We start from the raw sequence: 16919 nt of genomic DNA, 5'->3' as shown, positions 1-16919 counted from the left end.
AAAAATCTATTTCTAAAGTATAACTCTAGTGCAAGTGAACGGTAGTGTAAATAAACATTACCGTCATTGAGACTTATTTGCACCACCATTTCTGACTACATTCCCTGGTGTAATGTTTATTATTGTATTATTTCTGCAAAACACTCTTCATTAATTAAAAATAAATGTTCGACTTTTCACAAATTATTCAGCTATATTATTACAAAACAATGCCATTCAACATGCAAACTTGAAACCTCTTTACTAGCATGCACCATTTTAGTGAGAATGCATAAGTGACATACCCGAAATAAAACGCTCACTGCTAATAAATCCTTCTGCCTACACACATTTAGTGTGTAATTCCGAATCTCGTGCTTATAAATGATACCTTGTTTATAGGTATCCTTTGAAAGCAGTAGATTCAGAATTACACACTAAACACTAGCCTATATAAGTGTATCTATTATGTTGTGACTATTTTTTGACGACACTGATATGCAAACAAATATTCTAAATGATCCATTTAATTCTTTCAGTGTTGTTTTCTACACTAAATAGCATCGTTTGTTTCTGTCTCTTCCCTGCAAATGATAATCCGCTGAAAGATAGTCCAATGTATTTATTTTGCACCTGGCATATATATGCATAGAAGTATTCTTGACCTCTTATTAAAATAGCTAATTGCCCTATAGCTAAGTGTATCGTTGTATTATTGTACTGACCACAAAAACGACTATTATTTTTGGGCACAACAATAATTGGCTTATAAACCCCCACCTGATTGGCCAGTTATATGTGATGCGCTGCGCTGATTGGTCTGTTCAAACATTTTGACATTGATCACTGCACTGAGCCTGAGCACGCTAGCCTAGTTACAAGTCGACCGTGCGAGCCATTCACCTATGGAGTCAAACCTGCCAATGTTGTTATTATTATCATCCATCCATCCATCCATCCATCTTCTATACCGCTTATCCTTTTCAGGTTCACAGGGAACCTGGAGCCTATGCCAGGGTGCATCGGGCACAAGGCGGGGTACACCCTGGACAGAGTGCCAATCCATCACAGGGCACAATCACACAAACACCCACACACCCATTCATATACTATGGACACTTTGGACGTGCCAATCAGCCTACCATGCATGTCTTTGGACTGGAGGAGGAAACCGGAGTACCCGGAGGAAACCCCGCAGCACAGGGAGAACATGCAAACTCCACACACACAGGGCCATGGTGGGAATCAAACCCCCGACCCTGGAGGTGTGAGCCGAACGTGCTTATTATCATTCAGTCTTTATATAAATTTGAGTAGAAGCAGCGCACTGGGAAAACTCCCGGTTCTCCTGATGGTCAGTCTGCCCCTGCTCTGTACCAAATTGGTGGATATTAATGAAACAACTTTAAATTCAATATTAGTCCTAGAGTTGCTAAATTTAATACATTTAAAAGTAATTCATTTAATACACTTAAAAATTACAGAAGCCCTAAGTGGCCATGCATTATTTTTTTAGGTGTTTTCTCGTGATCTCGATTTAATTCTCTCGTGATCTCAACATAACAAAAGTTGTTTTTTCGTGATCTCGACTTAATTTTTCTGTGTACTGGACATCCATCATCCCGAAGTCAATGGGGTTTTGAATGGGGTTTTTTTTTTTTTTTAATGGCTGAAATAAGGTCTGTGGTTAATACAAGCTCAATATATGTTCACGTTTTATACTACGCCATAAAATACATCAGTAATACCCTACTCAGGATTTTTTTAAAAAAAAAGAGGGGAAAAAAAAAGCCTTTACGTGTCTTGAAAAAGACGGGTGTTAACAAGTGGCTAAATGGGACTACAGAGGTTGTTGCGGACATTACACGTCATTACGCTGAACAGGAAATCTCATCTACAGCCTCGTTGTGTTTATACTCGCACTCTTGCAACTCAAACTTCCCAACTTGCAGATTTATCAATTATTGTATTTTCCAATTGTACTTATTTATTTTTTTAATAAAGATTGAAAGAGTTGTCAGAAGCGTAGCGGTGGTGACGTTGAAGTCATGCGACCGTATTGTAGTTCGTTTATAGCCTAACATTAGCTTTTTTACTTCTGGTGAGTGTATAGGCTTCGGAATCTTATGAATCTTATCTTAATGAACGAAACATGTAAGAATCGTAAACTTTTGTTGGTCACAGAGTTTATTTTCTGCAATAATCCAAAAGCCAATGGAAAAATCCTACTGGCTTTTTGTCGAGGGAACTGGGGTGATGCTAACTTCCAGGGTGGCCTAAAAAATACCTCATCCCTACAGGATCAACGACTTCCATGTTAGTGTCCGACACTTGAGAAGCTTACATCTCTCTCTCTTAATGCGGAGATAAAGTCCATCTCTACAGGGGCCAATTATTACATTTATGATGGAGAATATGTCAATGTGCATGTAACTCCAGTCCCATTCACAAAGCACCAGATTTTCTCACAATAAAATTACATCCTGAAAAAACAGTTCGTTATGTCGAGTTCATGAGAAAACAACAGAAAAAAGTAATAATGCATGGCCACTTAGGGCTTCCGTAAAAATACTACAATCATTATCATCCGATATCTAACTAGCCCATGGCTCGGTGCCATTTTACTCATAGCTTGCTATGAATGCGGCTACCATGCAAAAACCGCAACCAATCTATTAATTAGCATTAAAATGCGACCAGATTATTTTAGTATCGTTGTTATTAAGTCAGAGTGCACACTACATAATTTTTACAAAATCACAGAACAAATGCGAGAGCTGTCTATCATTCCAATGACTTCCTGAAAATCATACAGTGGGGGAAATAAGTATTGGACACATCAACATTTTGTTCAGTAAATATATTACCAATGAGGCAATTCACATGAAATTTTCACCAGACATGAGTGTCTCAAGAAATCTGGAAATATAAAGAATTCACAACATTAAAGTCCATAAATGAAGTTATGTGTAATAAAGTGGAATGACACAGGAAAATATTATTGAACATGCTAACTGAAATTTATTTAATATTTGGTGGAGAAGCCATTGTTTGTAATGACAGCTTCAAGACGCTTCCTGTATGAAGAAATTAATCGGCCGCACTAGTCAGGTGTGATTTTGGCCCATTCTTCTGAACATATTGTCTTTAAATGTTGTTCAGTTGGATTCAAGTCAGGTGATTGACTGGGCCATTCTAATGCCTTGATTTTTTTTTCTCTGAAACCAATTGAGTTTCCTTTGCTGTATGCTTTGGGTCGTTGTCCTGCTGGAAGGTCCACCCACGTCTCATCTTCATCATCCTGGTGGACGGCAGCAGATTCATCTCAAGAAACTCCCGGTAAAGGGCTCCATTCATCGTACCTTCAATTATATGAAGTCTGCCAGTACCATGTGATGAAAAACAGCCCCACACCATGATGCTTCCACCTCCAAACTTCACTGTTGGTAAAGTGTTTTTAGGGTGATGTGCAGTGCCATTTCTTCTCCAAACATGGCTCTCGTCGGACCAGACTACACTCTCCCAGTATTTCATAGGCTTGTCCAAATGAGTTGTTGCAAACTTTAAACAAGCTTCGACATGCCTTTTCTTTAGTAATGGAGTCTTGCAGGGTGAGCATGAGCAGTGGAGTGCATTGCCTATTGTTTTCTCTGTGACGATGGCACCTGCTGCCTCCAAGTGTTTCTGGAGCTCTTTCCGAGTGGTCCTTGGCTCTTGGGCTACTCCTCTGACTATTCTTCTGACTCCCCGGTCAGAAATCTTGCGAGGATCTCCTGTGCATGGCCGGTTGATGGAGTGATGTTGCTTCCACTTGCAGATAATGGCCCCAAAGGTGCTTACTGAAAGATTCAGAAGTTTTGAAATACGTCTGTATCCGATTCCATCAACATGTTTTGCAACAATAAGGTTGTGAAGGTCTCGGGAGAGCTCTTTGTTTTTACCCATCATAAGATGCTTCTTGTGTGACACCGTGGTAACAAAAAGCCTTTTTATAGACCATCAATTTACAAACCCAGCTGACATTAATTTGCACAGATAGGGGGTATAATTACTTATGGATTTCAGCTGGTTCCTTGCCTTGGAGAACAGCTTTTTCTTAGGGTGTCATTCCATTCCACTTTATTACATATAACTTTATTTATGGACTTTAATGTTGTGAATTCTTTATATTTCCAGATTTCTTGAGTTAATACTGATGTCTGGTGAAAATTTCATGTGAATAACCTCACTGGAAATATTTACTGAAAAAAATGTTGACAGGTCCAATGCTTATTTCCCCCACTGTATAAGGAGTTGTTCCTGTCCTACGTTGATATGCTTCCTGTTTTATGCAAATATGCCCTTCCACCTAGCCAATCAATAGTTAACCCATTGTCTCTGTGGTGCATCAAGCATGATGCCTTTCTTGAAATAAATGAGAGATCTTGCCATTTGAACTTTGTGTGTCCATGTGTCATTTGCCAAACTCTCCCAAGGCCTTGGTGTGGGAAGTGTGTGGCTGGGCAAGGGAGTGTTGTTGTTATCACTGGGAGTGGGGTTGGTATCACTGAAGGGTGAGTCATTGTGAAAGGACCATGCTGAACACAGCAGGAATGTAACAAAGTCATTAAGACCTACACCCTCGACCACTTGGTCATCTTCCAGTGGCTAGCTCCTCACGGTGGCGTTATTGCTGCCATTTTATTTTTGAATTTCGGAGGGAGGTATTTGTGAGACAACAGCAAGATCTCCAAGTCATCTGCCCACAAACTTCAGCATGATGAAATTCACTCCAAGTAATCATATCCAAATCTTTGGGGTCTCTTTTTGATTGCTATTAATTATTAATCTCTTGCTGACACACTTGGTGCATCTTTTATTAATGAAACAATGGGACTTCTGATATTTATGTGACACCTACAGATAAAGTAGAAGTTGACTGTAAAGAAGTTGGAGGTCACACCAATACAATCACAAGCATCCTCTACCACCATCATTTTATTCAATCTTTTAGATCTAATTCTTCAGACAGAAGTGGAATAAAATAATGAAATACTTACAAAATGAGGGGGGAAAAAATAAAAAAATAAAACAATGAACCAACGGCTTTCACAGGTTTGATAAAACAGAGCTGGGCAAAAATAGCAGACACTTTAATAATGTCTCGACTACCTCTCACTGCAGCCAGTATTTAAAATCATTCAATCAGCTCAATTGAGGGAAGATTATTACTAAACCTCAGGTTTCTGCAATGGAGCTAGCTGACCCATCTCACCTGTATAACCCAACCACCCAGTATAGTGCTTGTGCAATATAAAATAAACATCTTCATTAAAAAATAAAATAAAAACAAGTGGCTGATGATTGACAGTAAATAGTGTTAGAATTCATCTTAAAAGTCCCCCAAAGCCCTAAAACATTCATTAAGATATAGGCAGTGGGAGGGGGGGAGCAAAAAAAAAAAAAAAAAAAGTACAGTACTGAAGTACAAAAGAAAATGACAGAGCAAGAGTGAAAGCAATGGTAAATTCCCCATCCCATCACTAAGACCAAAATGATTGTAGCTGCAATGATTCATTATTTACAGAGGAATACACATCCAAAATAGGACGCGGTGCATCGCAATAATAAAAAATAAAATCAAATATCCATCCCTTCTCTCTGGCTTTATAGAACATGTAAAAGTTATGGTTTGAGCTCAATATGTATAATTAATATATCTTTTTCAATTTCTATAGATATATCTATATAATAAATGCCCATTTGCTGTATACACACAAAATCATTTCCATTGTATCTAGCCTGCACCTTTGGTGAGATTACGATCAACTTCTCTGTTATATTTCAAAGCTATTTAAAATATACTTAATGCATAAAAATAAAGATTTTGGCATTCTCTCATCTCTTCATCTTCCGATTAGGAAGTTTGTGAAAACTTCTCAAATCTGGAAGCATAGTCCTTCTGTCATTTTGATGGGAGGAGTAGTCGTTCGCCCCTCTGGTTAGAGGGGACTGGGAGTGGGACTGTTGGGCACAGAGGCAGGACTGAGATAATAAAGATGTAGAACTGTATGGCGAGGATACAAATGTAAGTCTGTTTATTAAGGCCCAGAGGCAGAGTTGCCTCTTTACCCAAGTCCACCTGAAATATGGACACAACTTCACGAGAAACAGAATGAGAATAGTAGTTGAGCATGACCAAAATTTCATTGCCTCCAAACTGCACTGAAGTAGCTTACGCTCCTGTGCCCTCTGCCCAGCTCACAGTTAACACTACAGATATTCTGACAGAAAGCAAGGGAACAAGACAGAGAGATAGATATTGGGCTAATGTGGTGTGCATGTCAAAGCGGTGCCCTCTCGTTTAATGTCCTCACCACCCTTCACGCATCTCCTTCATGTGTTCATGCTAGTTTTGGTCTCTTTCCAACCCCATAAGTATGTGTTTACAGTTGGATCTCAAAGGTCTTGTGAAGCTCGCTGGAAAATGGATTTGTAGGAGAGGGGTTGGTGCGTTGGTGTGAGCGGTTCTCTAGCGCTGCCCACTGGGCCTCAAAAGCATCAGCTGGGTGCTCCGCTGGCAGAGGAGGCACAGCCCAGCTATCAGTGCCATTTAATATAGCGTTTCCGTTGGGTGGCTGAAACGCTGTGGGATTTGCTGGTGGGGGTGCAGGAGGTTTGCCAAAGGGTCCACTAACTCCTCGGGGATCCAATTGTGCCATCGGCGGAGTAGAAAACGGTGAGGGCTGCAGTTGTGTTTGAGGAATGGGCACAGGAATCGGTACTGGCTGGGTCTGCGTAGCAGAACCAAAAACGTTGGCCACCATCTGAGAAGGTGTGATGCCCACTACAGGTACACTTGGCTGGGCGTAGGGGAGCCCGTTGGACATTGGGTAAGAGGCTGGTGCCTGAGCGTGGAAGGAAGGCTGGTGTAGGGTGGGCACTGCAGAGGGCATGGCAGGCATGAAGGCCACAGGAGCCACGGGGACAGGTGTGGGAAAGGGCTGCTGAATGGGAGGAGTAGCGGTTCTGGCTACAGGTGGTTGCGCTCGTACAGATTTAGACACCTCTTCCAACCATCGGTCTGCCTCAGATGGTGTGCGCTTATGGGAGACATTGGGTGCTGCTGCAAGTGGAGCCATTGCTGCAGGGGTAGGACTGGGCCAGTCACCTCCTAGAGGACAAAGAAAAAAGAAAAGAAAAAAAAAACCATTCTTAATGGACTTGAGTAAACTATCAGACTACAGATATCCCTACAGACAAGTACAACTGAAAGGACAAAACAAAAGAACGAGCAGTAACAAAAACTACAGTTGATGTTTCTTAAGGCCTGACCTGACTATTTTATTTCAGGATGATGGACTGTCTAACTTTTACTTTTATATTTTCTACTGTTTATGGATATAAAGGTAAGCTAGCTTGATATCAACTTACACCACGATGGTAAACAAGCTAGATTACAAATTCCCAATGTACAAAACTATGTTTATATGCAAGCATGAATAAGCATCGCTAACAATACTCTATACATCTAAACGACTCTGACATTTCTTATCTCATCCCTATTTAGGTGATGGGGAACACAGGCTCTGAGCACACTTACCTGGATGTGCTGGAGCCGGGGGTGCAGTGGGGACCTTGGCCCAGGGGTTAGTATCTCTGGCAGGCAGAGGCGGTGGTAGTGTGGGAGGGATAACAGCAGCAGCAGCAGCAGCAGCAGCAGCGCTGACAGGAGGAGCCAGGAAGGCAGGAGCAGAGCCGTTCACTAAAGCAGCAAACATGGGAATTAAACCCATAAACAAAAAATGTATAAGCAGCAAGAAAAGTATCAAAGGAGACATGTTAAAAGAGCACTCCTGTTGAATTGTGAGTGAATAGGAGTATATATGGGGCTGACCTTGTGCAGCAGGGGATTGTGGGGAGGAGGCAGGTTTGGGCATGGGAACCAAGGAAAAGGGGTCCTCTGTGGGGCCACTGAATGCTGATGTGATCTGAGTGCACAGAGCACTGATGCTATCTCCTTCACCTTCTACCTCTGCCACTAATGGAACAAAACAACACAAACTTTAACAACTCCTAATAAATCCTGAGAGAATGGCACTTAGTTTGCTTGCATTTTGCACATCAGAGCTAAAAACACTGCAACACTTTAAATGTATTCATTACTACTGAGGTGGATTTACTTAATTCTATATACTCATATTCACACCAGGTTATGCGCGGCTGCTTGACTCCTAGTGATGCCAACCTGTGTTTTTCATTGGGAAGTCAGATTTGCGCTGCATAGTGGAGGGGAGGTCATTCATGCGCAGCGACATCTGCCGCTTGAAAGGTGACGTCTTCTGGCTGAGAGCCGGGAAGCCGCGGAACGAGCCTTGCCGTGCTAGCACATCTACAGGGGCGTGCCGGCGAGGGATTGCATGGGGATTGGCTTCCTGAGGTGCCAGTGTGGCCATGGGCTGAGGAGGGGAGGACGAGGGAGAGGAGGCAGCAGCTGTGTTGGCTGTGCTACCTGCTGTGACCCCGGAGACAACCTCAGAGTCTGCAGGCACACAGAGAGACACAGCTTAATCTTAGTACAGAAGGAGATTGCTGCATAATATTTAATCCTAATTATATCCTTAATGCAATGCTATATATTATGTATACAGTGAGGGAAAAAAGTATTTGATCCCCTGCTGATTTTGTATGTTTACCCACTGACAAAGAAATGATCAGTCTATAATTTTAATGGTAGATTTATTTGAACAGTGAGAGACAGAATAACAACAAAAAAATCAAGAAAAACGCATGTCAAAAATGTTATAAATTGATTTGCATTTTAATGAGGGAAATAAGTATTTGCAAAACATGACTTAGTACTTGGTTTAAAAACCCTTGTTGGCAATCACAGAGGTCAGATGTTTCTTGTAGTTGGCCACCAGGTTTGCTCACATCTCATCTCTTCTCCAAATCATTAAAGTTTCGAGGCTGACGTTTGGCAACTCGAACCTTCAGCTCCCTCCACAGATTTTCTATGGGATTTAGGTCTGGAGACTGCCTAGGTCACTCCAGGACCTTAATGTGCTTCTTCTTGAGCCACTCCTTTGTTGCCTTGGCCATGTGTTTTGGGTCATTGTCATGCTGGAATATCCAGTTCTGGGCTGATTCCTCACTGTTCTCATGATCAATGCAACTCCACGAGGTGAGATCTTGCATGGAGCCCCAGGCCGAGGGAGATTGACAGTTCTTTTGTGCTTCTTCCATTTGCGAATAATCGCACCAACTGTTGTCACCTTCTCACCAAGTTGCTTGGCAATGGTCTTGTAGCCCATTCCAGACTTGTGTAGGTCTACAATCTTGTCCCTGACATCCTTGGAGAGCTCTTTGGTCTTGGCCATGGTGGAGAGTTTGGAATATGACTGATTGATTGCTTCTGTGGACAGGTGTCTTTTATACAGGTAACAAACTGATATTAGGAGCACTCCCTTTAAGAGTGTGCTCCTAATCTCAGCTCGTTACCTGTATAAAAGACACCTGGGAGCCAGAAATCTTTCTGATTGAGAGGGGGTCAAATACTTTTTTCCCTCATTAAAATGCAAATTAATTTATAAAATTTTTGACATGCGTTTTTCTGGATTTTTTTGTTGTTATTCTGTCTCTCACTGTTCAAATAAATCTACCATTAAAATTATAGACTGATCATTTCTTTGTCAGTGGGCAAACGTACAAAATCAGCAAAATCAAATACTTTTTTCCCCTCACTGTATAGCATTTTCCTATAACAATCCAACACTTCCAACTAGACTGGTAGGTCGGTGTAAGGAATATTCCTTTGTTTTTAGTCACTTATGTTACACATACATATGTTACTCATATAAAATGTTCAAATGTAACAGTAGTCCTGTATTATAACACTAGAATTTATAATACAGGATGTAAGGTGGAAAAAATGTAAGGTGGTCAAGGCTTGGAGTGACAGAAAATTCATAATCTCCATTCGGGGTCATTTGCTCAAAGATTTGGGAACCCCTGGTCTAAGATCTCCCTTCGATTAGAAAGCATTCCATTTCTGTCTCTCGATCTACCTTTCTTGGCATCTTGTAACTGCCGCATGACTTCCTCTCGTTCAGCCTGTTCTGTTGCTGTGGTAACACGGAAGGAGCCTTCCCGCGTAAACGTGGTGCGGTTGGCGTCGAAAGTGGCCGTGACCCCACATTCCTTCTCTCTCTTCTGTTTCCGCTCCAGGCACGCTGCGAACGCACAGCCCACTGCATGGCTCAGACGCTCACCCTGAAACATAGACAACACAGACACTCGGATCAGCACAGAGTTCCTGTTACCACACTTAATGAACTAGGCTTTAGCTGTGTCAAGATTGTCTTACCATTATACCTTCAGAAAATGAATGGGGAATACAATAAATAGTTTTTTTTTTTTCTTTTTTTTTTTCTTTTACATACAGACCTGAGATCCTCACTGTTTGTACAATGTAATGGTACAAGGCAAGTGTGACGTGAACTGCTATTGATTTAATCTGTAAGAGTAACTTGATTACAGAAGGTCACTAAAATAAATAAGAATGATAAAGCAATGTTCTTTATCCAAAACAGCAAATCATCTTTTTCAGTTTTAAATGCTGAAATGTAACATGTTTTACAGCTGTGAAGTTGCAGAACTGGCATTTTCCTTTCATCTTTATTCAGAGTAGAGGTCAGTCGATTGATCGGTTTCGGCGATTAATCGGCACTGATAACCGGTTATCGGCAAAAACCCCCACACAGTTTCTCCCCGGTTGCGTCCACTGCAGGAGCGGCTGACAAATTTTGATGTTTATTTTATATATATATATATATATATATATATATATATATATATATATATATATATATATATATATATATATATATATATATATATATACATACACATACATACATACATACACATACATACATACATACATACACACACACATATATATATATATATATATACATATATACACACACACACATATATATATATATATACATATATACACACATTATATATATATATATATATATATATATATATATATATATATATACACATACACATATATATATATATATATATATATATATATATATATATATATATATATATATATATATATATATATACACACACACACACATATACACACACATACACACATACATATTTCATGTTAAAAAGTACAGTACATTTTCATGTTTACAGTCACTACTGTTTATTTTTGTAATAAACTTAAGAAAAATCACTTTAAGTGTTATGTTTTCATTCAGTATCAATTTTAAGAACTAACTGGTTGATTAATCGGCTTCGCTGAACTCTGCTAATTGGTTGACCTCTAATTCAGAGATGGACAGTACTGCATGTGAGGTGATCGAACAATTACACATACAGATAGCCTCACGCAAGTTTACATCTATTTAATGTAGCTGGACTGTGCATAATCTATTTCAATGTGATGCACAGTTTTATAGGTCAGGTCAGGTCAGATATAGGTCAGCGTATTATCAAGACTATAAGGGGTTTCATAGAATTATCAATAACAATATAAACAATTTATGTAATCTCAATTGTAAATGTGTTTAATCTAATACGGTCTTTCTACATTTCAATTCAATTTTATTTGTATAGCGTTTTTTGTTGTTGTTTTTTTTTTTACAATAGATATGGCCACAAAGCCCTTTACAGAAATCCAGATGTAGGTTTAGATTCCTAATGAGCAAGCCAGAGACAAAAGGGGCAAGGGGAAAAGAAAAAAAAACAAAAAAACAAACCTCAATGAGACGCCACACAGGTGGCTCGATGGGGCTGGCTATTGATCGGCCAAAGGCAGGTGAACGGACTACACAGGATACAACATAATGGAGCTGAATGTCCTAGCTATTGCCCTCACACACAGGGAAGAAACACATTTACAAAGCTTCTTCTGTTGTCTGGTAACATCTCTGTATTTTCAATAAAGATTAAAGTATTAGTACACTTGGCTCTTTGTTAAGATGTGTGGGCAGCCATTAAGTGAAAGCCTGCTCAGCTGAATGTTCACTAAAGATTTAGTCTTGTGGGAGTAGTAGCTCAGTGATAAATGCTTGGGTTTGGGTACACGCACTTCCATTAAAACAAACTTGCTGTGTTTTGGGAGGTGCAGCATGCTAACTTCAAATAAGATATGCCTGGTTTCATTTATTTAAAAAAAAATAAAAATAACAAATAAAAAAATATTTCAAGTAGTATTTAACTACTTGTGCCTATCAAGTCTCCAAACAATTTTCTTTTTCCAGAGACGCTCTTTCTACTTTTACAGAGTTATGTGATACACACACTCAGCCAGGATATGGATAGTCCTGAGAGCTGTGGCAAGACGCACTGTTCTGTGAAACAGGTTTAGAGCAGTAGGGTCAATTGCAAATTCATTACAAAGGTCAGGAATAGGACCATGCCAGCAGCTACTGAATAAAGCTCACAACAAGAAATCAGAAGCTGAAAGTCATGTGTAATACATGAACAACATGATTGGATTCTGTGACTGTTTTTATGTAACTACATTTTTCCATTTACCTTCAGCATGCTCAAGGAAAATCAGAGTACTCACTGAATCTTTGATGGCCATGAAGCAGTGGCAGATCCAGCGGCGAGTAGTGCCATCTCTACAGATGTAAGAGAACGCCCTTTCAAAGTTCCGGTCAGGAGCACAAAACGAAACCTTCTCTATTGTCTGGTCGAGAATCAGATCCTGGAAGGAAGATGCAGAAGATAACGCAGATAACTTTTACACCATCGTTAAAACAGTTTATTTTAACTTGCATGATTGTATTTACCTTCTGATGCACTTCACTAGTGGCTCAGTCACTGACTACGTTTACATGGACAGCAGTAATCTAATTATTAACCTTATTCTGAATAAGACAATATTCTGATTAAGGTGTTTATATGAGTTGCTATTAGAATACTCCTTTCTTGTTCCTGTTTTACATGTCATAGAACATAGATCGATTAACGGCACACGTCATTACGTCCCCACATTATGCCGTCCGACGTTCCCCAAGAATTTCACGCATCAACATACAGTGTGTCTTCGTTATGGTACCGTATACAGTTTTGGGTGTTTTTATTTTTAATTTTACGAACGCTTCAAGTGCAGTAATTATTTGTCATGCTGTCCGTGCTAACAGACGACTGCTTGAAGCCATGGGCTGCGTCCCAAACCATGTACTTACCTACTATTTAGTAGCCGAGATATGTGTATTTCACCTACTATATAGCAGGTAAGTAAGCGGTTAGGGACGCAGCCGTGCTCTCTTGTTTGCCGTAAAACGGCTGAGCACTGCCGTGTGTGTATGTGTCCTGTCGCACAATACCGTGAAAACTCCCACACGCTGTTAATAGTGTGATTAAGGTGTGTACATGTCTGTAATACACCTCGATAATGCGAATAAAACAGGAATACTCCACGTCTTAATTCGATTTGTGTTTACTTCAAGTATGACTTTAGTCGGATTAAAGTCATCAATAATCGCTGTTTACATGATAGTTTCGTAATCAGAGTATTGTCTTAATTGGGTTAATATTGGATTATTGTCGTCCATGTAAACGTACTGATTGGCCAACGACAGTAAATCACACCAACAGGTGGCAGAATATAACCATATTACACGTTTGTGCTTCTGAATGCTGCCTGATGGCACGTGCACTAATGTGTGTCAGCTTAAACTGAGTGCAGCTTTGGGTGTTTACTTTAGGAAGAGACCAATACTTTTTTTTTTATGTTGCAGGAAAATACACATTGAGAAATCCATGGTTACCAGCATATAGGCTCAAAGAGTCCCAAATGTTTTTATCCTCCATCAGAGGTGCGTAGTAACATGCTACATTTACTTAGTTACATTTACTTGTTAAATGTTAATGAATGTAACTAGTTTTAATAATTCGTTTAGATCACGTATAATGAGGTCGCAATTCTCGTGATACACTGTAGTGGTCTGAATGCGGATGCAACATCCGCTTAATGTTTGCGTTCTTATCAAATGCTGTTGGCTATTTGTACTAAAGAGGATTTTTAATAAATAAATAAATATCCTAAGTTTCATTCCTTCAACTAGATTTGGCACAAATCCTCCAATCAGACACAAACTTTCGATCTAAAACTTACAACCTGAGCACAACCCCCCCAGGCACACCAGCACTCACGTGTGTGACTGTCAGATCTTTATCTCACGTTAAAGGTAAGCTCTTCATCTCACGTTAAAGGTAAGCTCTTCATCTCACGTTAAAGGTAAGCTCTTCCACACCCACACACACCCACTCACTCACTCTCTACACACACACACCCACATTCTCTTCTGTTCTCTCTTTTGATCTCGGTCTTGTTTAAATGCAGATGTTAACAAGTTTGCGTTATTAATACGTTGTTAAAATAAAGACAGCCAATTGTTGGGAAAAATGTTTGTTTTTTGGGGTGTGTGAGAGATTTTGTGTTGAAAATGACAGGTTGTGTATTATTGTACCCATCACAGGACTGGGATATGCTGCTTCATCTTATATCATATAAACACATGTTTATACACACACTTATATCATGTTTTTATATCATATAAACACAGACGTTCAAGGCGAGGTGTGACTTACAGTTCTCCATGTAGTCAGAGATTCAGGATTCATTTTAATCAGATCTGAAGTAACTAGTAACTTGATACTTGAGTAAACTTCTCGTTGGATACTTTATTACTCTTACTCAAGTAATTATGAACATTATTACTCTTACTGTTACTTGAGTAATTAATTTTATAAGTAGCTTTACTTGTACTTGGGTAACAAAAAGTTTTGGCTACTCTACCCACCTCTGTCCTCCAAATGACGTCTTACTGGAGTAATAAAGCGTGAAAAACTTTTCTGTGAATAGTTCAGGATGAGCCTGTGTCTCTTTAGGCACAGGTGTCTACAGAGTGTGGCACGAAGATCTGAGTTTTCAGTGCTTAATTACCTTGGTCTTGTCATCAACGACCCTCAGGCCATCAGCAGAAACCCACAGCACAGCCCTGACTGCTTTCTTCCCTGCCTACAAGCAGTGAGAGAGGAAGAGGGAAGGAGCACACAGTACAAAATAAGATAGACGGTTGAAGAGACGAGTCAGAATAATATCTGTCCCCCACTCCCCCCCTCCCCTCGCTGTGTCCCTTCACATTTTTGTACATTAACAGAGAAGACACAACCCGCTTCATCCAGAAACCAAAACCTGCAATCAAGAAACATCAGAACTGTGGATTTAGGAAGAAAAAGAAGGTTGTGAGTCAGTGTGTTCTGTGAAGGAAGCCATGTGACAGGGCAGAGGAAAACAGTAAAGAGACAGCACCACCGCAAACTCAATCACACAACACGCCATAATACACTAGATAGTCCCAGGTGTTCACTGGAGTGAGGGGAAAAGTGCCCTTAACCAACACACACACACACACACACACACACACACACACACACACACACACACACACACACACACACACACACACACACACACACACACACACACACACACACACACACACACACAGAGAAGGAGACAGGTTCCACTTTTTCCTGTTGTTCCAGTAGTGATTAAAGATTGAACAAGTGTAAGAGTGGGGAAAAAAAGAGAAGAGTATAGCAAACACACATTTATAAAAAAAAAGACATCATTTACACACACTCTGTTCCCATACAGCAGAACTTACTTTGGTAAAGAAGCCCTTGAAGAACTTTCTTTCCTGGAATTGAAGATTTGGTAAAGGGAGGTTGGGGGATGGGGAGGACAAGGCAGGACAAGGCAGGACAGCGTTAAAGAAAGCCCTGTGTGTTCAGGTAACACAAGACTGTGCATATAGGGCGACAGTGGAATGGGGAGGAGGAATCTGAATGGTTAAGAAGAGTGGCTGAAAGAAAGCGAGGGAGTAAAGTGACAAATCACAAACCTCTAACTAGTGAGCAAGGCCACAATCACAACACCTACATCATTCAGTGTCATACTTTACAAGTAGTTGATTTCGGTTGAAGACGCATCACCTAGATATTAGCATTGTTAATACTGTTATCAATACGTTAGTGACTGAACAGGGAAAACCATCACCGACAGGGAAAAAGAACGGATTCTTGAACGCATCCCGATTTTGTCTTGAGGCCTTGAAAAGAGAATGGAGCTCATGACTCTGTAATGGGGGTGTTCATTTATGCTCCATGTTTTTGTTAATTTGTCTAATTATCTAAAGAGAACGTGCACGAAGAGTGCTAGGTTCTCAGAGTGGTGTGACTAGAAATAAATTGAATTTCATTATTCTGAGGGTATTGTTGATCCGTATAATGAAATTCCAATATAGTATTCCAATAAATTCCAAAACCAGACAGATGAAATTACACCCAGTGTTCTCCATTATGAAGTATAACCTATAGAAATCTATGGAAGACCTAAGAGGCCATGTATTATTATTATTATTATTATTATTATTATTATTATTTCTTTTCTTTCGGTCATGTTTTCTCGCGATCACGACGTAATTTTCTCGTGGCCTCGACACAAGGTGTTTTTTTTCATGACCACAACTTAATTTTCCCATGAGTTCGACATAGCAAAATAGCTGTTTTTATTGTTCTGGAGGCAGCAAAAGCTTAGCATGATCCCACAGCATCAGGGACTCACTCAAGCTGAAACAGTTCTATGTCTGTCAGTGATTGACAACTTCCACATTACTGTCTGTCACTTGAGAAGGATGCTGGCAGTTCCACAACGAGATGAAGTAAATCTCTACAGCGGGTTAATATTTCATTTATGATTGCGTTGGTGAAGACGCCAACGTGCACACAACACCGGTCCCATTCACGAGACGTGAGGTTCTGTCGTCATAAAATTACGTCGTGAGAAAACAGATTTTTATGTCAGGATCAAAAAATTAAGCCGTGATCACGAGAAAACAAGAAAG

General features: G+C 40.0%; 1 protein-coding gene across 4 annotated transcripts in view; it reads right to left on the bottom strand.

The window, feature by feature from the left end:
• Positions 1 to 4940: 4940 nt before the first annotated feature.
• numb (NUMB endocytic adaptor protein) overlaps positions 4941 to 16919 on the bottom strand; it is a 58170-nt gene continuing 46191 nt past the window's right edge. Inside the window, exons 4-11 of one of the 4 annotated variants that reach the window (XM_017476160.3) lie at positions 15681 to 15713; positions 14954 to 15028; positions 12566 to 12706; positions 10026 to 10230; positions 8207 to 8500; positions 7856 to 7999; positions 7562 to 7723; positions 4941 to 7132 (exon numbers count right to left, since the gene is read on the bottom strand). In XM_017476160.3, the coding sequence (XP_017331649.1) occupies positions 6405 to 7132; positions 7562 to 7723; positions 7856 to 7999; positions 8207 to 8500; positions 10026 to 10230; positions 12566 to 12706; positions 14954 to 15028; positions 15681 to 15713 (1782 nt within the window). In that variant the 3' untranslated portion in view covers positions 4941 to 6404. Of the gene's footprint in view, positions 7133 to 7561; positions 8000 to 8206; positions 8501 to 10025; positions 10231 to 12565; positions 12707 to 14953; positions 15029 to 15680; positions 15714 to 16919 lie in introns of all 4 variants that reach the window. The other 3 variants (XM_053682547.1, XM_017476161.3, XM_053682548.1) reach the window with 3 other exon arrangements.

Source organism: Ictalurus punctatus, chromosome 9 (assembly GCF_001660625.3).
Source record: "Ictalurus punctatus breed USDA103 chromosome 9, Coco_2.0, whole genome shotgun sequence".
Taxonomy (NCBI): Eukaryota; Metazoa; Chordata; class Actinopteri; order Siluriformes; family Ictaluridae; genus Ictalurus; species Ictalurus punctatus.
The sequence above is the reverse complement of the archived record's forward strand: the minus strand, read 5'-3'. Positions and strand labels throughout refer to the sequence as shown.